The sequence below is a fragment of the Pezoporus wallicus genome, unplaced genomic scaffold (assembly GCF_028554395.1).
Source record: "Pezoporus wallicus isolate ANWC-B61680 ecotype Strahan unplaced genomic scaffold, APGP_CSIRO_Pwel_v1 contig_3017, whole genome shotgun sequence".
Classification (NCBI taxonomy): Eukaryota; Metazoa; Chordata; class Aves; order Psittaciformes; family Psittacidae; genus Pezoporus; species Pezoporus wallicus.
This window is the reverse complement of record NW_026638957.1, coordinates 2,367,824-2,391,275: the sequence shown is the minus strand read 5'-3', so window position 1 is coordinate 2,391,275 and position 23,452 is coordinate 2,367,824. Positions and strand designations below refer to the sequence as shown.

The window sequence follows — 23,452 nt, the reverse complement described above, 5'->3', positions numbered from 1 at the left end:
GAAGGTGCAGTTTTTGAAAACGGAAAATGCCAGTTATACAGCTGATTGCACATTCTGCCCTGTTACAGAAGTGTTATGGCTCAGTCTTGAGTTACTTGTTTCTGTAATGTTTTCACATTTCACTTTCTCACTTGGAGCAAAGAATGAATCCATGAGGAACTGCTGTAAGCCCTGCATTTTCTGATATGTTGATAATTTTTCTTGGAGTAAAATCTATTGTTAATATTTGTATTAACAGTGACATATGTATGTCCAAGCCAAGGTTTGGTATACAGCAGAACATACAGTAGGAAGGTGACAATCATTAGAGCCAAGTATACACAAAGCAGGGGCAATTGATGATTGTGAAGGTGACAGATTGCATACTGGCATTGACAAAATCAGGACTAGAACTCTGGACCTCTGATTCACTGGAAAATGCCCTGAAGTTGTTGGCTATCCTGAAACCTGAGAGGTGAATGGCCTTACTGATCTTTTCCTCTTGTCCTCAGTCTGGTCATATTTATGTTCAACTTTAACATTTCAATTTGACCATAGGTGTATGGTTGTCCGAATTATGATTCCATTAGCCATATTCTTCATGGTCCCATGGAACATAGGGAGAAGGAGAGATTTGGTTTCTGAAAGCCACATCTTGGGGACTTTGGCACAGAAGTCTTTTGCTTTCTTTAAAGCCTAATACCTTTAAAAAATAATCTTGTTTCCGTGTTCATGTTTCATGTTCATGAAAAGAGCTGATGACAGTCCTGCTGTACCACAGGCATAATTGAAGTACTCAGTTGTTACTGCTGATTCTTTACCAGCATCTAACAAAGCCTTGAAATACAGAAGTTGCACCCAGATAAATGATTTTAGGGTCTGGAAAACTTAAGTTGACCCAGGTAGTGTCTGTACAACAGCAAAAATAATTTTCCTATGTTTGTTTTGGTTGCCCCTGCCCAAACCAGCAGGTGGAATTCTTTGAACCCTTTTGGGATAGTGGAGAACCACGAATTGGAGAAAAAGGAGCAAGAGGCTGGAAAGCATGGATGCACCAACAAGAAAAGGGTGGCTGGATTGCTCTCAAGGCTGGTATGCCCGTATCAATATGTGTAGTTGCAAATTCATGTGTTCTTCTGAACATTTTGATTAGAATGATACAAGCTGTTTCTTCTCATGCTTTTGCATTGAACTTTTAAAAAATATTTAGCAAGATGAAGACGTAGTATATCGTGCTTCACAGGGAAAAGCATGTAAGTGAAGTCTGGATTTGCATTTGGTGGATTAATTTTCTTCAGTAATTTTGTGTGCTTGTCCTGATTTGGCTTTAGATGATGATGATGATGATGAAGAGATAGATGAGGATCAAGAAATAAAGGATAAAACTCTTCCCAAGTGGCAAATTTGGTTGGATATTGAACATTCTCGTGAAGCCAGGCATTGGTTACCTTGGAGGCCAGACAAAAACAAAACAGAAGCTGAAGAAGATTGTGAAGATCCAGAAAGACAGGTCACTGTGATATAATAAAATAATAAGATACATTATCCTTTCATTTGAATTCACTGCCAGTGGGTATTTTAGTGGAGTAATCCTTCTCTTCATTTGGAAAAAAAATCTTGTCTTTGTTTGGAACTCAAAATATAGCTGAGGATTTGTGCTGAGACTTGTGAAATCCATGTGAAGCTCAGAGTAAATTTTGGAAAGGTTTGTAAGCAAATAGTCTTGTCTTTGCTCTTCTGTGATTTCTCTCATCTGTATGTGGAAATGTCACAGAAGTCTGTCTCTAAGATGCATGTGTTAAATCAGTAAAGATTTTGTTACCTTCAAGTCAGATAGTTGGATTTTTAATTTCTTTTTTTCCGTATTGGGAGAAAGGTCAAGTCAGGCATTGATTTTCAAATAAAAATGTGTTAAATGGCAAAAGCAGTAATATTTTCAGACCTTCATTTTGCAGGTTTTTTTATGGAGGTCTTTTGATACTCAAGGGCAAAGAAGTGTCTTGATAGCAAATTCACAGTCTGACTGGAAGAGCACATTGCTTAAGCTGTCTGTTTTGAATTTGAATGACATGCTGTTACCATTTCATACTAATTCTAAATCTTTATTGACTTGAAATGGTTATTTAATTACATAAATTACAAAATTTCTAACTCTATTTGATTGCATAAATTAATGGTTTGTTTCAATTTGGATTTTTTTAGGTCTTATTTGACGATCTTGGACCATCTTTAATCCAGATTTCTAATCCAGACCTTCAACGTCAAATACTGTACTCATTTTTGCAATTCCTGGGAGTTCCATGTACAAGGAAGCTCTTTCCTTCCAACCTCTATATTGCCATGGATGAAAATAACATCTTTGACAGTGTGCTTTCTGATGAAAAGCCACTCACTTCTGTTGATTTTCCACTTTCTGGATTCAGCAGTATTGGTCATATGAACACAATGCTACGAGGGAGACATCACATAGGCCACTACAAAGAAGGAGAGGAGTTCATACAGAATGTTTTTCATGTTCTGTTTCCGCTGTTTTCAGGAAAGGAAAAATGTGACCTGTCTATTTGTTGGCTACAGTATGAAATATCTAAGGTAACGAGGAATCTGCATGTAATCACTTATGTGATGTATGGCTTTCTTGTATATTAACGGCTATATTGAATTAGAATAAATATTGCTGAAAATTAAGTCTTGTAGAACTAAGTATTCACATCAGGAAATGACGCTTAAGATTGCGGTGGGTGTAAAGAAAAAAAAAACAGCCCAACCCTTCAGTATGTGTTACGCATGGCATAAAATTAACAAAATATTGTTTTGTAATTTTGGATAAAGGTTACTGTATGATGCATCCTATGCTAGCCAGGAATGGATGCAAGTGTTTTTTTTTCCCCACAAAGGCAAAGTGAGTCAGCCAAGTACTCTTACCAAACTATACTACTAAGCACATAATCCCCAATACCATGTGAGAGCTTATCAAGTAACTTACTACTTCCTATACAAGTTAAATTTGTAATGTTATTGAAGGAAATAACACCTTATCACTTAAATATGGATTTATTTATGTAAAACTGCTTTAATAGATACCCACAGAAGGATGAGAGACCAGGCTGTCTTCCTAACACTTCAAAAGTCTAGTATTGTGTTTGCTTGTGGAGAAGTTCTCTGCCTCTTACCCAAACATTACCTGACCAGATCTCATGTAATTTTCCCATCCAGTCTCCACATTGGTCTGTTAGCACATTCCCCGGTGGGAAAAGTTACTTAGAGGTTTAATTGTGTTAGTCATAAGCTGCATCTGGCCAGACAGGATCATTTATTTCCCGTTTCTCAACCATTACAGGTTAGCAGCTCTTTATTTGAGCAGTTGGCCTTTTAGAAATGTGAGATTTGATATTACTTAATGGCAGTGGCAGGAGTAAGAATGATAAACCTGTGTAATTTGGCTGTGTTGGAGTGAACTGACAACAGGCAGTTGTGACAACTTAGAATCATAGAATAGTTAGGGTTGGAAAGGGCCTTAAGATCATCTAGTTCCAACCCCCTGCTGTGGGCAGGGACACCTTACGCTAAATCATATCACCCAAGGCCTCGTCCAACCTGGCCTTGAACACTGCCAGGGATGGAGCATTCACAACCTCCTGGGCAGCCTATTCCAGTGCCTCACCACCCTAACAGGAAAGAATTTCCTTCTTATATCCAATCTAAACTTCCTCTCTTTAAGTTTTAACCCATTACTCCTTGTCCTGTTACTACAGAGCCTAATGGAGAGTCCCTCTCCAGCATCCCTATAGGCCCCCTTCAGATACTGGAAGGCTGCTATGAAGTCTCCACACAGCCTTCTCTTCTCCAGGCTGAAACAGCTCCAACTTCCTCAGCCTGTCTTCATACGGGAGGTGCTCCAGTCCCCTGATCATCCTCGTGGCCCTTCTCTGGACTTGTTCCAACAGTTCCATGTCCTTTGTATGTTGAGAACACCAGAACTGCACACAATACTCCAAGTGAGGTCTCACGAGAGCAGAGTAGAGGGGCAGGATCACCTCCTTCGACCTGCTGGTCATGCTCCTTTTAATGCAGCCCAGGATACGGTTGGCTTTCTGGGCTGCAAGGGCACACTGCCGGCTCGTGTTCATTTTCTCATCGAGCAGTACATGCAGGTACTCAGGAGCAGCAGATCTGGCTGGTGGTGAAATATGGAACAATATGAGAACAAACATAGTAATGAAATCTAAAAAATGCTGTGAGGTTGTGTTTTGGGTTGGTTTTTGTTTTTCCTTTGTTCTCCACCCCTCTCAATTTGTTCTGTTTATTCTCGCCTGCAGGTAGTTCAGTGTCTCCAAGGAAAAAACAAAAAGAAGCTGAAAGCGCAAGGGAGAAAGAGTAAAAAGTTGGCCAAGAGTCTCCTTAAAGCACCTGACAACCGAAACCACCTTTCGCTCTGGAAGCTGTATGCCTACCTGGAGTGGCTGCTTGGTAACATTGATGATGCCAGAAAAGTATTTGACACAGCTCTTTGTGCAGCTGGAGCAGAAGGATTGAAGAGTCCCCAGCTCTGCAGCCTCAGTCTGCTTTATGCTCAGCTGGAAGTTGAAATACTAGAAAGTGTAGAAGTAGCTGTTATGTCACGTGCTGCTCATATATTGACCACATTGGCTGAGGGTGGACCATATGTGCCGTATAGTGGACAAGTGTTATCAGTGAATATGTTGAAAGCTCGTAAAACATACGAGAGAGCACTGCAAGATCATTTAAGTAAAACGCCAGTTTCTGATCAGGGTCAGGGAAGTGATGCTGATCAGCTGGTTAACTTGGTTGGTTGTTATGCACTGTTCCAGTATTTGACTGTTGGGATTGATGCTGCAGTATTGATATATGCACAGACTTCAGAAAAACTTGAAGTTTCTGGTCCACAGAAAGGTGAAAATAATGAAGAGAATTCTGGCATTCAGAATCTTCCCACTGCTCTCGAAGGTGTCAAACTGCTGCATACGAATTTACTGAGATTCCACATGAAAATCAGTATTTATCCTTTGAATCCTCTGCGGGAGGCACTAACGGAGGCTCTGAAATGGTATCCTAGCAACCAGTCTCTTTGGAGGTCATATATCCACATTGAAAGGAAGTCTCACAGTGCTAGCAAAGCACGAAGATTTTTTGATGGTGTCACAAGGTCTACTAAGTCTTTAGAGCCATGGCTGTTTGCAATCCAAGCAGAGCAGATGAGAAAAAAACTCACTGACAATGTCCAGAGGTAGTATCTTGCAGCTCTTTATGTTTATGCTTTTTTTTTTTAATCTGTCTAATCATTTAACAGAGGAGAAGGAATGCCATCATAGTTCTCGTTTTGCAGATGAAGCTGTAGGTGGGTAAGGTTATTTGTTTGAGAGTCAAGTGGCAGAATCCTACATAGCATTAAAAGACCTAGGTGATAGTCTCGTGTTCTTTCTGCTGGATCACACTGTGTGTGGCTTTGTGTTTGATTACTTGTGACTGATATCGAGATGGTACACACTTCTTGAAGTATTTTTTAAATAACTAAGAGCCTGCTTAGATGGCCAAGATAGACCCTGTGAGCTTATAAATTGCTGCATTTTAATATTACAGCGACAAGGAGTGTAATACAGGGCTACGCTGCAGTTTCTGACTGAGCTCGCTGCCCTGCTTTACTTCTGGATCACAGGATACAGTTGTGGCAGATCTGTTTCCATAGTGAGTAGTTTTCATGTGGGGTTGTTGCTAGGTAAAAGAGGCGAGAAATTTCCTTAATTCACAGTCTGGTCTGGGCCCAGATTTTTTGCTCACAGTGCAGGAGATGTGGGGAACAGAGGTATGCATTCATTCTTAAAGCTCAGTCTGTAACAGTTGTCTAGCCATTGCTTGGAGTTACCTATATGCTGCTACATTTGTATCTCTAATAGCGTTGGCAGTTTGGTTCTTTGTGTCTGCACATAGCAACAGTGATTTCTAGGAAAGTGTTATCTGGAAGCTTTGCATAGCTGTAAGCTTACAATATTCACACTTGATGAAATTACAGAATTATCAGTATACTTTCAAATGACAGTGCGCCCACTGCTTTGATTGCCACAGTCTGGCAAGAGGCATGCATGCATGATAGTGACATTCCTGAGCTGTCAGTGTATGTCATCCTAAATTGTAGTAAGAATTCTACAGACACAAAATGTAAAGAAGAATTGTAATTTAATTTATTGTTAATTACAGACTGACACTGTGATAGCTTTTCATTATTGGTACTGGAAACTGATGTTAAAATTCCAGAACAGTTATTTTCTCTGTGACATTTAGTTTCTTTCCAGATTGTTCTCTGCTAGTGTATCCTTTCCTATAGGTTATATTTTTGTAGGGATAAGTTGGATGTTGCAAGAGGAGAGCTGAACTACTGCAACAGAGAGAGAAATGTCCTGTCAGTCATGCATAAAACTACTGGTTTATAATGTTGTGACAAACCAAGAAAATGTCTGTACTATGTGGGACTTATTTCCTATTCTATTTTGTATTTCTGCTTGTTTAAGTGCTTGGTGTTCATTCAAAGACATGAACACAAAGAGTAAAGCAGTAGTCTGTGTAAGCCAGTGTGAGGTACAGTGCTTTAAATGTCTGACTCCCTGCAGAGTAAATTTCATCGTTTTCCCTCACGGAAAGTTTGAGAAGAAATACAACCTCAGAGTCCCTTGAAAAAAGAGGCAAGTTAGGAGCAAGTGTTAAGGGTGGGTAGAGGAACAAACTGGCAGGCTGAGAGAGTGCACACAGGCAAAAGTGATGTTGCCATGAGTGCTCCAGGCTGTCTCTTCAAGCTTAAGCATCAAAAATAAGCCTGTCTGTATTGGCTGTAGATAGAAATCAGTGCTTCAATGAAAGATACATGTCTGCTTTTGTATTATACCTGGGACTTCATGGATTTGAAACTCTGGGTGAAAAAGCAAATTGTTATTGTAATCATGGTTAAGATCCAGAGCTGTAATCTAGGCTTTGATCCAAGACCAGTGTATGGTCTTACAAAGGTGACGGGTAAATTTGAACAGGCTTGCCTGGGCACCAGAAGGTGGTGTACTGACATAGACTTGAATTGGGTTTGAGGTGCTATGCCAAGCTTGGAATGATAAAGGATCTTGAGTGAAGACTAAGGTAAGTGTTTTAAGTTCATATGGTAGGGATTATTGTACTCAAAGATAAATTATCTCCTCCAGTTGGGCAGGGTTAATTTTTCAACATGCTAAAAGAATTTTCACAAGAGTGATTTTAGTGATTTTCCTATTTAGAGCTGTGTTGACTAGATTAGCAAGTGCTAAAAGTCTGCTTTATGGCATTCACAATTTGTAGCATGAAATGCAAAAAAATGGCAGTACACAGTGCTGTGTGAACAGAGAGTACATTAATCTTTGTGATCTTTTACCTGGGTGTGGTCCTTTAGCTTGGATTTAAGGGATTCTGGTTTCTTTTTTCCTCTGTGTTTCAGGGCAGATGTTGGTGTAGTACATTCTACTATTCCTGAAACTGGACTAACAAATCGGATTGTAGCTCTGTTTGAACACGCGGTGCAGAGTGAAAATGGTACCCATTGTCCACTGCTGTGGAGAATGTATTTGAACTTTCTGGTAAGAAAAGTAGTAGTGGGTTTGGGTTTGGTTTGTTTGGTGTTTTACTGCTTTTGGTTTGTTTTTTTAATCATATTTGAAATTTCTTATGAACACATTTACAGTACTGTAGATTGAAAAGGAATACTAAATGCTGACATACCTCATGATTTGCAAGGTGATAATATTTGAATTTTCATGCTTTTATTGCTGGGAATATTAATGAAATGTAATGCTATGGATTAAAAAGAATAATAGCTTCTGGCACTGAAGCGTTAACATAGATGCAGGCAAGTTATTGTGTCTGCCATCTTACATAGACAAAAAATACATCATAAGATGTCAATAGATGGATTGCACCCACTCTTAGTAAGAATATAAAAGTAAGTGGGCAGGGAACAGCAGTCAACACGCTGTGAAATATGCAGAAGGTAGGGGAAGGAGAAACTTGGTTCTTCTGCTGTTGGCTTATCCAGGTCCCTTTGAATAGCCAAGAGCCATGAAGATGAGTAAGGGGCTGGAACATGTATTGTACAGAGAGCAGCTGGGAGACTTGTGATCGTTCAGCCTGGGGAAATGAAGGCTCCTGGAAGATGCTGTCCCTGTGTATAAATACCCCATGTGAAGGTGTGAAGACAGAGCCAGACTTCTCAGTGCTGCTGAGTGACAGGACAGGAGGCAATAGCCACTAATTTAAATACAGAAATTTCCATTTAAGCATAAGAAAACGCTTTTTACTGTGTGGGTGATGAAACACTGAAACTGGTTGTGCAAAGGTTATGGAGTCTTCATCATGGAGATACTCAAAACCCAAATAGACATGGTTTTGAGCAGCCTGCTTTTGCTGACCCTGCTTTGAGTGAGCAGAGGGGTTGAAGCAGATGGCCTCCAGAGGTTCCTTCCAAATTCAGTGATTCTGTGAAAATGTAGAGGCAGAATGCTACTGACAGCTCTTTGCAGAGCTGCAAAAGATGTGTGTGCATCTGAGCGCACAGCTCTGGCAGCAGGGTTTGCAGCGAGTAAAGTGCATTGCAGTTCAGTAAAGGAAGATCATGGCACACCAGAACAGCACAAGTGTCTTCTACAGCCAGTGGTTTTTAAAGTAGCCAATTAAAAAGATTTCTTCACAAGAAATCGGAATTATTTCTTCCTGTAACTGGTGTGACTGAAGCTGGGGAGGTTGTTCAGCACTGACCTCTGCTACTCTTCTCTTCATGGTAGCTGTATGCTCTATACTTGTATCACATAGTGGAATGAGTACTTGGAGGAGGAGGTTTTAACTCCTTCCAGATAGATGCTAATTTGACATATCCATATGTAAGGGTCTTAACAAGCTTCTGCTGAGTAAGGGGATGTGTGTGGCATGATCTCTCCAGTGCACAAAAGTAATGTATTATTGCCTTCAGTGTACTAAAGATACTCCTGTGTAGTATAATAGGTGTAAATTTTGCTAAATGATTTGCACTCCTGCAGTATTGTTGTCAAATAATAGGCAAAGGTACTGACTTTAACTGAAATACTTGGCAGAGGCTCTTTCTGCTTATCCTTGTTGTGTTACTTGTCGTACAAGTAAAGCCCTGCAACTCCTTAAAATCATCTCTTCGATGACTTTGGAGAGTGTAAGCAGTATCACGAGTGTAACCTGTCAAGTTGCATAACAACCACAATATATAGTGATAAGGATTCCTCTGCAGAACGCTGAGCTTTCCAGCAGTAGTTTCTTTGTCTCAGAGATAATTGTTTCATTATTCTAGCTATTACTGCATTGAAACATGAACATCTTTTTTTCTTTTCTCACACAGGTTTCAGTAGGAAAAAAAGAAGAGAGTAAAGGATTATTTTATAAAGCCCTTCAAAACTGTCCTTGGGCAAAGGTAAGCACAAAAAATATAAACCTGGCATCATACTTTAATTTTTGAAGTTCTGTATTTGAAAAAAAAAAAAAAAGGAAGAAAAGACACCAGTAGTTGTTGTAATGAGTTACGTTCAAATAAAAGGAGAGGTTTCTGCAGAGGTACTGTAAGATTTTCTGCAAAGAAGAGACTCATCCAAAATGGAAACAGTGGTCAGTGCTGTTTGCATTTCAGAACAGAAGGGTGTTGTATTGCATGAGGCAGGGAGATAATTCCCCTCTGGATGAAGTGATCATGTCTTTCAGACGCTGTTACATTGTGAGCATAGTAGTAACAAATATATAGGCAAATAAACTTGAATCTAGAGGTTAGTATCAGAAACTATTCAGGAGCACATGCAGCTCCTCAGTAATATCTGTGTGTGCTGTAAATGCTCCAGCGCCTCTTGACCTACGTTGTATCTTTTGGAGTGAAATTATTTAGTAAAACTTGGAAAAGACTTGATTAGACATTGGTGTCACTGCAGATGTAGTAATTCTGTTTGTGTTATTTTAAAGTAGCATATGCAGCAGACGGGGTGATGCCAATCTCTCTCTGGTGACCAGTGATAAGACATGAGGAAATGGCATGAAGCTGTGACAGGGGAAGTTTAGATAGGGAATTAGGGAAAGGTTCTCACTGAGAAGGTAGTCGATCACTGGAACAGCTTCCCAGAGAGATGGTCATGGCACCGAGCCTGTCAGAATTCAAGGAGCATCTGGATGATGTTCTTAAGTCATATGGCTTCATGTTAGGTAGTCCTGCAAGGAGCGTGGATCCTTATGGCTCCCTTTGAGCTTGAGATATGAGATTTCTGACATTGTTTCTATGGAGTTGTTTGTGTATTGCTATGCTTCTATATACTATGTTTCTTACTGTGATAGAAAGATGGCATAGAAAATGTTCTCATTGTCTTTCTAGGTGCTCTATATGGATGCAGTGGAGTACTTCCCTGATGACCTGCAGGAGACACTTGACCTAATGACTGAAAAAGAACTGAGAGTGCGGCTGCCTATGGAAGAGCTGGATCTGCTATTAGAGGTTTAAAAAAAGGACTGGAGATGAGCAGGGAAAGTACAAAAGCTAGTTCCAAAATGAACAGTTGGACCTATCTCTTTCCAAACAGGAACTCTGTTGGGACTGGATTCTATGTTTTTTTTTTTGTTGTTGTTGTTTTTTGTTGTTTTTTCTTAAGATTTTTCTGGGGATTTTTTTGGTTGGTTTTCTCTGTATTTTTTTTTAAGCTTTGATATACATTGCCAAGCAAATGGAGTTCTGTTAGCTGCAAGTACTCTGGAGTCAAATACTGCATTTTGCCCACAAAAATATATCCATTTCTCTGAAGTATTGCTGGCTCCTACAGAAGGATACCCTCATATAAATAGCCTCCTGCTGAATGTTGCCCACACTTCTTATTCTGTTGTTTGAAATTACATTCCCTAGAGTTCAACAGAGTCAGTACATGCCAACTATGGTTTGGTGAGCAGCGCAGGAAATAAACATCTGCCAAATAGATGCTTCACTGTCCTCCAGTTGGCAGGCTTCAGTAGTTTTGTTCAGCTTGGTATGCGTGTGCGTGTATACATAACTAGTCAAACAGCCATTTTATCTGTATATAAACTGTTAGTACAGGCTGAATCTCTGCTTGAGCAGGCACCTAGTTTGGGCTCGTATGTTTTGACAGATGACCCTTTTAATATGAATATTTATGAAAAATATACCTAGTTGAAAAATCAAAAGGAACTTGAATTATTTTTATTTCTTAATTTAATAAACTGTGATTGTATTAAAACTGAAATTGTATCCATAATGCATCTCTAAGCAGCTCACTTTTAAACAAGTTTTTGTAACTAATTACTCGCTTTTGACCTAAATACAGGCAATCATCATAAGGGAAGTAGACGTCTAGTCTGTATTTAATCCTCAACAAAGGTGGCAAAGCAGTCAAAACATGAATATTAAATTAATAGTTTCTATTCCAAGAGTCTTGAGGCAAGCTCCTAGAGAAGTAATATGAAATATAGTAAATTTAAAGATATGGTTAAACTGTGATACTTACAGATTTGTTTTGTAAGACTGACTGTGCTGAAATAATGTACCAGGCTGTTTAACATCCATGCTCTTGAGACCCAAATACTCAGAAACTGGATCTCATCTGAAAAGAGGGCACCTGCAGCCACTGAATAGCCAGAAGTGTTTCAGAGGCTTTTCAGGGGAAATCTGTCGCTAACAGCACTAAGGCCATTAGGATCATCCAGCTGGTGAAATTTGACTACATGGAAAACTGTGGCTTGACAAAGCCACACCAACCTGTGGGTCAGGTTTCCCTGTAGCACCACAATATAAGATATAGTACATCTTAGTTGAGGCTGCACTTCATTTATTTAATTTCTAAAATGATTTTAAACATTACAGGCAAGATGTGCAATTCTAAATGGCATTACAGCACTTCCTGAGAGCCATGTAACACTGCTGTGGCTGCAAGTGATGCTGGTTTTGCTACAGAAGTAACTGATTAGGCTGTGTAAAAAAAAAAAAAAACTACGTATTTTTAAAATCTGTGCTTCTTTCAGGAATTTGAGAGCCCCTGAACTGGAGGTGGGAGTCACTCTGTGCACTGAACATCACAAATTGTGTGTGGTTTTCTCTCCCATCAAAGTGGAATGCCATTTCCTGTAAAGGGACACAGAGATGGGGGAAGCTCAGTTGTGCTCCTGCTTGTGTTTCTCTTCAAAGGCATGGAATCAGAGCAGCTCAGATTGCAAGAGACCTTGGAAGATCATCTGGTCCAACCTTTAGGGGGACAGGTGAGGTCATCTAGCACTGCACAGCCCAACTGCACTGTGGAAATTGCAGTAACGGAGGCAGGAATGACTCTGGTTTCAGACACTTTTCTGTACATCCCCTCCTCAGCCCTTCTTTTTGCACAGCTTCAGACTGTGCAGCACTGGTGCTGCCCCTTCTCTTGGGGTGCTTGGAGGCTGCTCCCTTCCTGGAGCCAGTCTTGCCTTGTAATTGAAACTCCAGTGGCTTTTTTGTGCCCTTATGGGAATAAGTGAGTTCACTGTTCACTCGCTCCTGATCTTTATTACCTTTGTCTTGATCTTTGTGACTCAAGTTCAAAAATGCTGGAGAAAATGGCAGAAGTTAAATTCTGTTACTGGTGTGGCAGACAGCATACCAGGACCCAGTTCTTGGTTTAGCTTAATACATTGCAGCTCCTTCAGTTGAACCAACTGCTTTGTAGTTGTTGCTTCCAGCCAGCATTACCAGCCATGTCCCAAATAAAAAGCCTTGCTTGCCACACATCTGAGCTCTCCAGCCCCTCCAGCGATGATGAGATCAACAGCCATGATTAGAAAGTGCTAAAACATGGCTGGCTTTGACCTTTCCAAGGAGACAAATCTCCTAAGGTTTGTAAGAATGGGTAATAAAACTCTGCTTGTTGTTTTTCTGTGCATCTCCAGCTGAAAACCAACTCTATTTCAGGGTTCCTGTCATCCGGATTCAAGACTCCATTCATCTGTAGGGTTCGTTTTTAACAACGAACCACATAATTTTTACATGAAACCCAAAATCTCTTGGCCTTGGCGCTGCCATTGTTGCTGTAGCACTGGCAGTTACCAAAAGGATTGATGTGTGTGCAACTCCTGATGTCTTACTGGCCAGCATTTGTTCCACAGAAAGTTTCCAGAACAAAGAGTGCACACTGGTTGGCTGTCTTCTGTGTATGGGACTTTACATAAACCTTAAGAGTCAACAGCTGGAAATTAATTACTTGGAACTTAACAAAAGTGCATTACACAAAGTACTTTATAAGCAGTACGTGCATTGCCACCACCTAGCAAAATAGAAATCCAGCTCCTACGGGGACGGAGCTGCAGCCATGAGTTTGTTCAGAGGGCCAGAATTCATTTTAAGGTTATGCTGCAGAACACCATGTATGTGACTTTTGAACTTCTCCCTGCAGAGCACCTTGGCCTTAGTAGTACCTACATCTTGCTGTGGACAGCACTAGGCTGTAGAACCTCCTACCGTCTTGGTTTCTATTGGAGACATCTAACTCAGTGAAGAAAGCATGCTTGTAACGGTAATCCTGTTGGGAAAAACAAATGTATCAACTCTGTAATACTGCCTTACCCAAAAGTGTTTAGATCTTTAAGAATACAAATAAGTGCCCACTTTACTTTCTTGTAAGCACAAGTGGTAAAAAAAGCTGGTCTTTTTAAAGCATATTTGAATGTTTTTCATTAATTTATATGTATATGACATAGGACAGAGAAGGGACTGTAGGCCTAGTTCCTTGGCCCCTAAGAAGAGATACAGAATGGTAATTAAAACTTGAACAGCGGCAGCAATTAGCACTTGCAAAAGACTGGTGCCTCACAGTGACTGAGAGGTGGGGCTCCTGCCTGTACCGTGTGGTGTGGAGCACCAAGGCAAGCACTTGTATGACATGAGCACTTCAAGTAAGTCTTACAAAAGCAACAGCCGGTGCCCTGTAAAGAGCAGGCCTTTGTTTCCCAATAAAACATTTATTTGAGTTGGACTGCTCTGGTAGCAAAGTGTTACACTGACTGAAAACCCCCAGCAGCAATTAACCTCTTCAAGAATGACAATCAGCCAGACTGGTTTTACATCATAGATATCAACTGTCATTAACGCAGAAAGAGTTCCTGGGAGGCCCCAAAGAGGCAGGTGACTTAAAGATACAGTCCCTCGGGGGTTCCCTCCTGCTTCTTATAGAGAACATTCTCTTTAGACTTCTTGAAGTCTTCATTTGTTACTTTCATTCGCCGTTCCCTCAGAGCCATCAGTCCAGCTTCTGTACAAATGGCCTGCAACAGAGAGCAAGAGTAAGTCACCTTTCTGCACAGCCCCTTCAAGCCCCACCTGAGGGCAGCAGCACCTCCACGCTGCTCTGAGTGACTCCAGCAGAAGGGAAGAGCATTAACAAAACTTGCATTCTGATGTATGATACTGTTCAGGAGCACTGAAGCACACAGAACACTGGATAAAGCCATCCTCCTGCAGGCAAGAGTAATGCTGCTGTAACAGAAAAGCACTTTCATAACCACTCTACTTTCCTCTTGTGAGGACATGCACCTCCAGCTTGGGTAATGTGGACTGTATTACGCTTCTGCACTGAGCTGAGAGTAATGTCATATGTAGTACCTCTGGTAAGGGCCCCAGCTACTTCAGAAAAGCAGACTGCTTACACATCTGAACCTGCTTAAGCTACAGCTGCATTTTTAGCTGCTTGCAACTGAATCCATAAGATGCATAGGATAAGAAGCAATTTTAAGTAATAACTAAAAATCTTGCATCTTTGTGCAAGATTCCACATTCCCCTTCTAATTTCCACTTTTAACAGGTAACAGATACGCGCTATTCTCAACAGAAGCTACATCATTACAGGTTTGATAAATTCCCCCTGTGTAAAGCCAAGTGCATGGCACTCATAAAAGGTATTTTAAAGCCAGCCAACTGTCCCCCAGCGATGGAGCCACAGGTCATTAGAGAACAATTTCAACTGTTAGGTTTTGAATGCAGTAAAAATGAGGTCCAATTTTTGTGTTTTGAAGTATAAACAATGGTCATGTATACTGACCTTAATATCTGCGCCACTGAGATCGTCTTTTGCCATAATCAGCTCATCCAGAGTCACATCATCTGCCAATGTCATCCTGCTTGTGTGAATCTGAAAGATTCGTTTCTTGGTCTTCTCATCAGGTAGGGGGAACTCTATTTTCCTGTCGATACGTCCTGTGCAAAAGGAAAGCTCAGGCTTAGGGTTTTTGCACACAGCCACTGGGAAGAGCATAAGAAGAACATCTCAAGGTGAGGCTGACAGCAACTGTTCTTTCCCGTCACAATCTATCAATCACATCTTGGTGCAGAAAGCAAGATCAGACCACTGGTCATGAAAGGAAGCCATAGAAGCTGACAGATGCCACACTGCTGGAAAAGCCTGTGTCACTGCAAGTAAGTAACAGACTCCTCACCTGGGAAACATGAGCCTCCCCCCCCCAAAGCACCATAGTATAAGGATTAATCAAATACTTAAAAGAGTTTTGTAATCAATTTCATTCTACTCCGAGATGACACTTAGCTCTCAAATTTGTATTTCTGCCACATTCACATACACAAACCACCATGGCAGCTTCCTCTCCCTGTGTAACCAACATCCTAAAACCAAAAAAAAAAACCAAAGAAAAAAACCCAAACCCTCAACTGATGGCAGCAGGTTTTGCCTGAAGAGTTGTGCTGTGAGCCCCTGCCAGATGTTTCCTGTGTGTCAGCAGGGGCTTTGGATGTTCTGGTACCCATTGTTCCAGTTTAATGAGCAATCTTTTTAAAGACATTTTCCATCTCTGGGTCATTCCTGCTTTTCTTCAGTTTTACAGCATCTTCTCTAAGGGGTTGATGGCACCACTTACAATACCCCAGAAGATCTTACACAACAGCAGCTCTGTCAGTTGCTAGACATGCCCCGATTGCTCACAGGATGGTTGTAATGTAAATAGCTGACAGGTGTAGGATGCTTCCTTCCAACAAGTTTTAGATCATCTCAGCTTGTCTTTCAATACTGATGTAACAGTATCTCCTCTGGGCTCTCCTGGCTGTGATTTGGAGGAGTGTGGTGACAGAACCAGACTTCTTTTAAAAACCACAAACACACCTCAGCACCTCCACACTGTGGAGGTTTGTATAAACCCTGCAGTCCAGTGAGTGCTCAGAGCAATTTTTGCCAATTTCAGCTTAAATTACCTTTTCTTTCTATCTTACCTCTATTACTTTAGGAGAATCTTCACAATCTCTTCAATACTGTGGATTTTACTTGAGGACCCCAAGGGGAGGCTTAGCTTATTCCTTTTATCTCTTGTGTTGCTTTCTACCATCCAATCGAACAGACCCCAGATGTGTTACATTCCTGTACATTTTTAGTGGCTATTTATAAATACTCCTTGTGCCTCTTCAAGCTCTTGGCTCAACATGTAATACATGTGCCAAAATAAGGCATTACTTGTCCCCTGAATGACAGCAGCAGTCCCAGTCAGTAGAGAAGCAGACTGGCTTCCTGGTGTCAAAATCCTGGACCAAGTTCTGACCTGTGAGGCATGAGTGGTGCTGCCCCACCTCCCCCAGCTGCTGAAGGCAGGGATGAAATGCTGCTGTTGCACCACACTTGCCCCAACAATGACTTCCCACAGCAGGAAGTCTCTTACCTGGCCTAATTAAAGCTGGGTCCAGTGTTTCTATTCTGTTTGTAGCCATGATAACTTTAACATCCCCCCGAGAGTCAAACCCATCCAGCTGGTTCAGCAGCTCCAGCATTGTACGCTGGATCTCTCTCTCACCACCCGAATTTGAATCATATCTATAAGAGAACAGAGTCAAAAAAAAAACCACTCGGCAAACTTAAGAACATATTTCACAAAACTGCTACAAGCACACCAGTGTAACAGTGTGTGGTGCTTTGTTGGGGGTTTTTAACACCCATAATAGATTATCATTTAATTTAATGTTAAACCATAGAAATTAAAAAGCATCTTTTCAGAATCATACTGTAACATCAAGGTACAAAGACATACTGAACTATTCTTGTAGCTGGGGAAAGTAATAGCAATCCTGCAAAGGAAATCTTGTAATTTTTCCAAACAAAATTAACATATAAAGGAAAACCCCTCATTATTTAAAGCACATGCATCCACTTCATAGAAAAAACACCTTGTCACACCTTTTTCCATTTCAGAGTTTTTCCTTACATACACAGTTGTGACTGAGCACCCTTCAGCCCTGCTAGTGTGGATCCTGGTTTAACCCCGATCTTCCTGAAGCACAGGTACCAGTGGCCACAGCTCTCCACTTTGTAGCTCAGCTATTTCGTTTTGCTAGTACCAGACTAGACAATCTGCACCCAAACCAGCGCAGCCATATTCAGCAACTGTGCAAAGCAACGTAAAGGTTATGAATAATTGCATGTGTTATGCACTTCACCATCAGTCCAATCCTTTCTACATGCTACATGGAGCAGAAGCTGCCTTAGGCTGGAGCTTCAGGATAGTAGCTGTTTAGCAGTATGTATGAGCACATGTTTACTTATTTAAAAACATCTGACTACTTTAAAGACTACTTGTATTGGACAGTTCCATGCAACCTATGAAATTTTCAAAGTAATACTACTCAGATACAGGCTGAACGATAGTGTGGCACAAGCAATGCTTCTCCATGGTATCACACTCTGTAGCTTAATATGTAATACTTTAAGAATGTAAGTATTTAGCCACCTATCTGCAATGCAAATGAGAAATGGATACACTCTGCATGAAGGATGTTGCTTTACAGTTGAACCAGTGAAGCTGATAACTGGATTTGGATTTGCCCTTAGGGGATGCCCTACGAACTTGTACACAGGGTCTCCTTCTGCCTAAGATACTGTGTCATAGAGATGCTAACAGGTAGCTAGAGAACATGGGCTAAGTTTCTGGTCATACCTATTCAAAATGAAAGGGTTGTGATGTATTTTAGTTTTGGAGAAGTTATTTGAAGTCTCACTTGTTAAAAATGCTTACATCAAAAAGAGTATTATGAGATGGTAGCAGAGTTACCAGTATGGTTGCAAAAGAAATGTTTCTAGTAAACCGTTTACTGTCCCTGGTAACACTTGTGCGTGAAGCCAGAGCTGGAATACTGTACCTCTTTGTGCCAATGGCATCAATTTCATCAATGAAGACAATGGACGGGGCATGTTCTTCAGCCACACGGAACAGCTCGCGCACGAGCTTCGGACCATCACCCAAGTATTTCTGTATAAGTTCTGAACCAACCACTCGCAGGAAGGTTGCTGAAGTCTGGTTGGCCACTGCTTTGGCTAGTAAAGTTTTACCTAGGTTTGGATGGGAAAAAAATACTGCAGTTAGTCTTGGGGGGGGGGAGGGGCGAAGGGAGGTGCTTTAACAAAACAGTCACACGAAATCTGTGACAGACTTGGCATTGCTTTAGTACTAACCAAGTATATTTATTTCACTTGTGTTAGCACAGCAGAGCTGTTACTATACTGTAAAAAGATACCTGTGCCAGGTGGGCCATACAGAATGACTCCCTTAGGTGGCTTTATACCCATCTCCTCATAGTATTCAGGGTGCGTGAGAGGAAGCTCCACAGACTCCTGCAGCACAAGAAAAACAGTGAGTGAATGCTCTGCACAGTTCCTTGGGGGTCTCAACAGCATTAATAGAAGTAATGAAGGCAAAAAGAACTTAACTGATTTCAAGACAGACCTTGAAAAGCCTGTCTCTCTACTGCCTCAGTTCTAAGGCAGACAACTACTCTATCTGAACAGTCTTCCTATTGTTCCCACCTAACATGGGGAAGAGAAGCAGTGAGTGTTCCCCCTCCTCCAACACTGAATCTAGAGCCCTGGAGTCCTTGACTCCCAAACGCTCATGGAAGGCTCCTTATGAAAAGATGTTTTTCACCATGAGTTATCAGACACTGCAGATCTCATCAGTGATTTTGAAAACATGTAAATCAAAGCAAAAGGGTTGAGTTTTACGAGGGATCAGACAGAGATCTGCTGGTAGGGGAAACACACCCCCCCCCCCCCCCCCCAAGAAAAAAAACAAACAACCCCAAAACCCAACTTAACACAACCCCCCCCCCCCCCCCCCCCAACAAACAAATGCAAACACAAAACAAGCCCCAAGCCCCTACCCACTAAATCCTCAGACTGCATGGCACCACACACTCAAAACCACCTCTGCACTTCTGAACTGTCAACATGCAACAATCAGTAACTTTGTATGCTGCAAAACAATAGATTTGCAAAAGTTATTGCAGAGATCTTACGAGCTCAGGGCTCTACAGATTCCCCAATGAAAGGTTTCTGTATGTACTGTTGTGGATGGGTACGCTCCCACCTTAGAGATTTAGGCCTATGAGCCTTCCTAGCAAAACCAAATGAAGAAAAGCTCTAGAGCAAGATTCAGAACGCTGTGTGAGCAGCAGTTGCCTGTGGTGACACAAGCCCCCAGCACAGCAGCTCCATCAGTAGCTTCCTGAATAGTGCAAATCAGTAAAACCAAGTACCTTGATTTCTTGAATCTGGTTGTCAAGGCCACCAATGTCAGCATATGTTTCTTGAGGAGCCTTCTCCACTTTCATCACAGTAACTAAAGGGTCTGTGTCATCCATCAGGACTCCAATCACAGCATGAACCTAATTCAAGCATAAGAGTTGTCAAATCAAGCAAGTGCTGTTAATACAGGCTCAAGCCTAATCCCAATGCCCATCTACTTAGATGCATGAAATAAACAGCATCAGCTCTCCTGTGATTCTCAGAAAAAAGGGCCAGTTAAAAACTGCACAAGAACTTGTGTTTCCTTTTATAAAACCAGCTCACCTTATGGTTTAGCAAGACAGAGCAGCCTGGCTCCAGCAGATCCTTGTCCACAAAAGACAGAATACTGACGTAGTGTTCTGACCCTACTGATGTGGACACGATAGCATGGTTGTCATCAATGATCTCCTCCAAGGTACCCACGGACATCGGTGTTCCTCTCAGATCATCCACTTTTGATCTTTCTTCCTGTTGCCATGAAGAGCCCAAGAAACAACTCAAGAACACAGTCAAAAACATTCCTGTATAACACTGGCTCAACAGTTCACACTGAACAGAACCGTTTTTTCCTGTGGTTGATCGTCTGCACTAGAAGGTGTAATAGCAGAGGCCAGTAATGAAATCCACTACTGTTTTCATCCTATTCTAAAAACACTACTATATGGATGTGCACAGCTAGAATATTCTTTCTGTCTCTGCTGATGGCCACCTGGGAGCTGCAATTGGACAGAACACTAACAAGCTAAAAACCACCATGGCCTCATCTGTAGTAACCAATACTTGGACTAAAGCCATTACACCACTAGAAAAAAAGTCTTCTGGTTTTTGGACAGTAATTGAGATTTAACAAATAACTGTAACAAATACAGTATGTTTGTACTGACTTGCATATTCATGGCACTTTATTCCCACTGCTTGTATTTCACATTGGAGCACTTACTGTAATATTAGACGTAACAGTTAACCCAAGCCTCACCTCTTGTTTTTCTTCCAAAGGTTTCATCTGTTCTTGATTTCTGATAAATTCTTCCTCCATTAAGAGGTAATCTTTAATTCTCTCCAATTTCAACAATTTGAGTCTGCACTGTGTGTGAGGAGTCACTGCAGTTCAAGTGAAATCACAATATTTTAGATCAAGTTTGACATATTACCAATTATTCACTAATTCATTCCCAGAAACTCTGCTTTATTTTTTACCAGTAACTTCTTTGTGAGCAGCAGCCACTATTTTACTAGTCTCACTGTAATCCTACATAAAAAAAAAACACCTTTAAAGATAATGTTTCCCCTGCATTTCTCCTCATTTCAATTTCTGTCTCACTCATGAATTCTTGGGCTACATCTTGCATAACAATAATTTACTTCTAACTAATGTAAAAGAACAAAATAAGATTAACATTTGCCCTTCTGTTGCACCATTTGTACACAACACCCAGCCAGCTCAAGGGAAAAGGGCAGCTCTGTACCTCTCAAAGGCCACTGTCCACAGCACTGCTGGGGCTGGCAGGACACTTACCCAGGGGGAGTTTGCTGGCAGCATCTGGTCCCTTTGTTTTCTTCTTCTTTTTCCCCACTCTGGTTGGAACTGGAGGTTCATATTTCTTCTTCTTGTCCTTATTCATAAAAATAAAATTCATGAAAAAATAATTTGGGTTATTAACAATGAAAAATACAGACGTTAGGTGCATAGAATGAGAGTGCTCAGCTCAAGTGAACGGATACATAACAAAACTGTCTCCTTTATGATACACAAGAAGCCCAAAAGAAATATTCTTATTCTTTAGCAAAGTTCAAAAACGTCTTCTCCTGCTTATTTGACATTTAGTAAAAAATTTAAATTTCTGCCAATTTTCAGTGAATACAGCACACAGAAGGCAAGGCCTGAAGGAAATCACAACTAAAGCTAAAGGATGAAGCAAATGCTGAATCTGAACGTTTCTGCTGCAGTTTAATCCACAGGTAAAGCACATTCAATCAGTCAGCTCAGACATAGCTTCTCATGTGCATTGTATTTCCATCTCCAAACAAAACTGGAAAGATCTCTAATGGTCCACAACACCAAGTACAGACCTTATGCAGATGAAGGTATGATGTCATTTTCAAACCAAAACTACTGACTTGACAGCTTGAAGGCAAGTCATCTTTCCTAACCCTCACAGATTTATAGTTTAACAAATATACTACTAGTGTCAAATAACTTCACTTTTCCTTTACAGTTACGCTCTTTTTCTATTTTTTAACAGCAACCTGTTCTCTCCATTGTGCACCCGTAAAAGAGAAGGCATTTCATCAAAGCCAGCAAGAGCAGAATTTTGTGCGGTTCTGAGTACAAAACCAAAAAACAGTTGTAGGTTGTAAAATAAAGCCTATTGCAGCCACTCTCAGTAGTAAAGCCATACTTAGTTCATCCCACAAGTAAAAGCCTTTGTTGTGGTTTTAGTTACCTTGTCATCCTTCTTACCCCCACCAGGACCGTGTCCACCACTCTGACTTTGACCCTACGAAAAACCAAAACAACAGACAACATTATCACACTACTGTGAATTGTGAAACCCATGGGCAGGTCCATGTAAAGAAATGACATCATTAGATTCCTCTTATTCAGACATATCACCAATATATTTCAATTTATTGCCAAAAATAAATAACGAGAAGCGTGGACTTATGAGACAGGAAGGCCATGTTCAGTGTTGTCTGCACTGTCGTAGTGCATCGTGGGTTTAGCTCATTCCTTGCCAGTGTAAATTCACTAGCAACATGAAGCACCACGTACCACAGAGCTCCCAACATCTCCCGCGAGCAGAGCCGGCCAGCCCCGCTGCACCTCTAGCAGAAGGCCGGCCCCGCGGCGTGATCGACGGCCCTGCTGTCGGGACGCTGCAGACCCACCGCTACAAACCCACTTTCCTATCAGAGCAGTGAGGCGAGCCTCCCACAGCACCCGCCCGGCTCACAGCCCTGCTCGACCTCAGGGCAGCCGGTCGCGCTCCCCAGGCCGCTGCCGCCGGAGCGGCCTACGGGCCCGGCGCTGACTCCGCAAAACCCCCGAGCAATGGCGGGGCGATGCCTGAGGAGGCCTGCCCCCCCGCTCAGGCACCGCCAGCCCAACTCCTGCTCCTGCTCCACACGGCCGCGCTCCCGGCCAGCCCCGAGCACCACACCGCTGCCTCACCATCCTGCCCAGCCGCCGCAAAGGAACTAAAGTACCGCACCGGAAGTGCGGCACCAGCAGCTGCCGGCGAGGGACGCCCGCCATCTGGGCGAGGTCACGTGACCTGAACGGCACGGGGCCCTGAGGCTGCGGTCAGTAGGGGGCGCTCGGTGCCGCGGTTGGTGCGGAGCGGCCGAAGGTCACCGTTCCGCTGCGTACGGGTGCGCGGCTCCTGGGCTGCCGGGGAAGGCCGCCCGCGTTGGGGTGACTGCGGCCTGCGGGCTGGTCACACCGCCTCTGAATCGGTCCTCCTGAGTGCAGCGAGACGTCTGTTGGGGAAGTGGTGGTTTCTGTCCCGTCGGCAGGCACCGCGTGGTCACATTTCAGCTATGAGAAAAGTCGCGGTAGCTTTTGAATACAGCGTCAGGTTACCAGCACTTTTCACCATGGTTAAGTAGGAGATGTTTCAAACAGTCTGATAGACCTACACAAAAGCAGAGTTCCTTCCGTATGAGGTATTTCACAGGTGTTCTTACAGCGCAGTTCATTATGAGCTTCATGATACACACTGAAGCTCATAATAACAAGCTGCGGCAATGTTAACATCTATGAAAATGATGCTTAAAACCTCTCAGTACGCCGGCAAAGTATGCCTTCACCCTGGTAGTTTGGGTTACCTCCCTTAAGCACTACTACTTAACCACCGAGAGATGGCTCTTCC

At 42.0% G+C, this 23,452-nt stretch overlaps 2 protein-coding genes across 3 annotated transcripts in view; one reads left to right on the top strand and one right to left on the bottom strand.

The window, feature by feature from the left end:
* The window catches only part of NRDE2 (NRDE-2, necessary for RNA interference, domain containing), a 28,296-nt gene extending 17,675 nt beyond the window's left edge, over positions 1 to 10,621 (top strand). For both annotated transcript variants that reach the window (XM_057413406.1, XM_057413405.1), the window contains exons 8-14: positions 951 to 1,071; positions 1,311 to 1,489; positions 2,182 to 2,568; positions 4,296 to 5,224; positions 7,448 to 7,586; positions 9,368 to 9,439; positions 10,379 to 10,621. In XM_057413406.1, coding sequence (XP_057269389.1) covers positions 951 to 1,071; positions 1,311 to 1,489; positions 2,182 to 2,568; positions 4,296 to 5,224; positions 7,448 to 7,586; positions 9,368 to 9,439; positions 10,379 to 10,504 — 1,953 coding nt within the window. In that variant the 3' untranslated portion in view covers positions 10,505 to 10,621. The remainder of the gene's footprint in view (positions 1 to 950; positions 1,072 to 1,310; positions 1,490 to 2,181; positions 2,569 to 4,295; positions 5,225 to 7,447; positions 7,587 to 9,367; positions 9,440 to 10,378) is intronic.
* A 3,350-nt stretch (positions 10,622 to 13,971) lies between these two features.
* On the bottom strand, positions 13,972 to 22,174 carry PSMC1 (proteasome 26S subunit, ATPase 1). The gene is made up of 10 exons (XM_057413419.1): positions 22,025 to 22,174; positions 21,097 to 21,193; positions 20,557 to 20,681; positions 19,863 to 20,048; positions 19,550 to 19,678; positions 18,533 to 18,629; positions 18,158 to 18,347; positions 16,687 to 16,838; positions 15,069 to 15,223; positions 13,972 to 14,295 (listed from the first exon to the last, which is right to left on the bottom strand). Exons 3-10 carry the CDS (start codon positions 20,614 to 20,616, stop codon positions 14,161 to 14,163), a joined length of 1,104 nt encoding a protein of 367 aa, XP_057269402.1. The 5' UTR covers positions 20,617 to 20,681; positions 21,097 to 21,193; positions 22,025 to 22,174; the 3' UTR covers positions 13,972 to 14,160.
* Positions 22,175 to 23,452: the final 1,278 nt, after the last annotated feature.

What these genes read in the sequence shown, in the direction of transcription:
- PSMC1 (XM_057413419.1), bottom strand. Translation starts at nt 20,616, where the DNA reads ATGGAGGAAGAATTTATCAGAAATCAAGAACAGATGAAACCTTTGGAA. An exon ending in ACCAGATTCAAGAAATCAAG is followed by an intron (nt 18,630 to 19,549) that starts GTACTTGGTTTT and finishes CTTGTGCTGCAG; the next exon opens with GAGTCTGTGGAGCTTCCTCT. An exon ending in TCAGTGGCGCAGATATTAAG is followed by an intron (nt 14,296 to 15,068) that starts GTCAGTATACAT and finishes TCTCTGTTGCAG; the next exon opens with GCCATTTGTACAGAAGCTGG.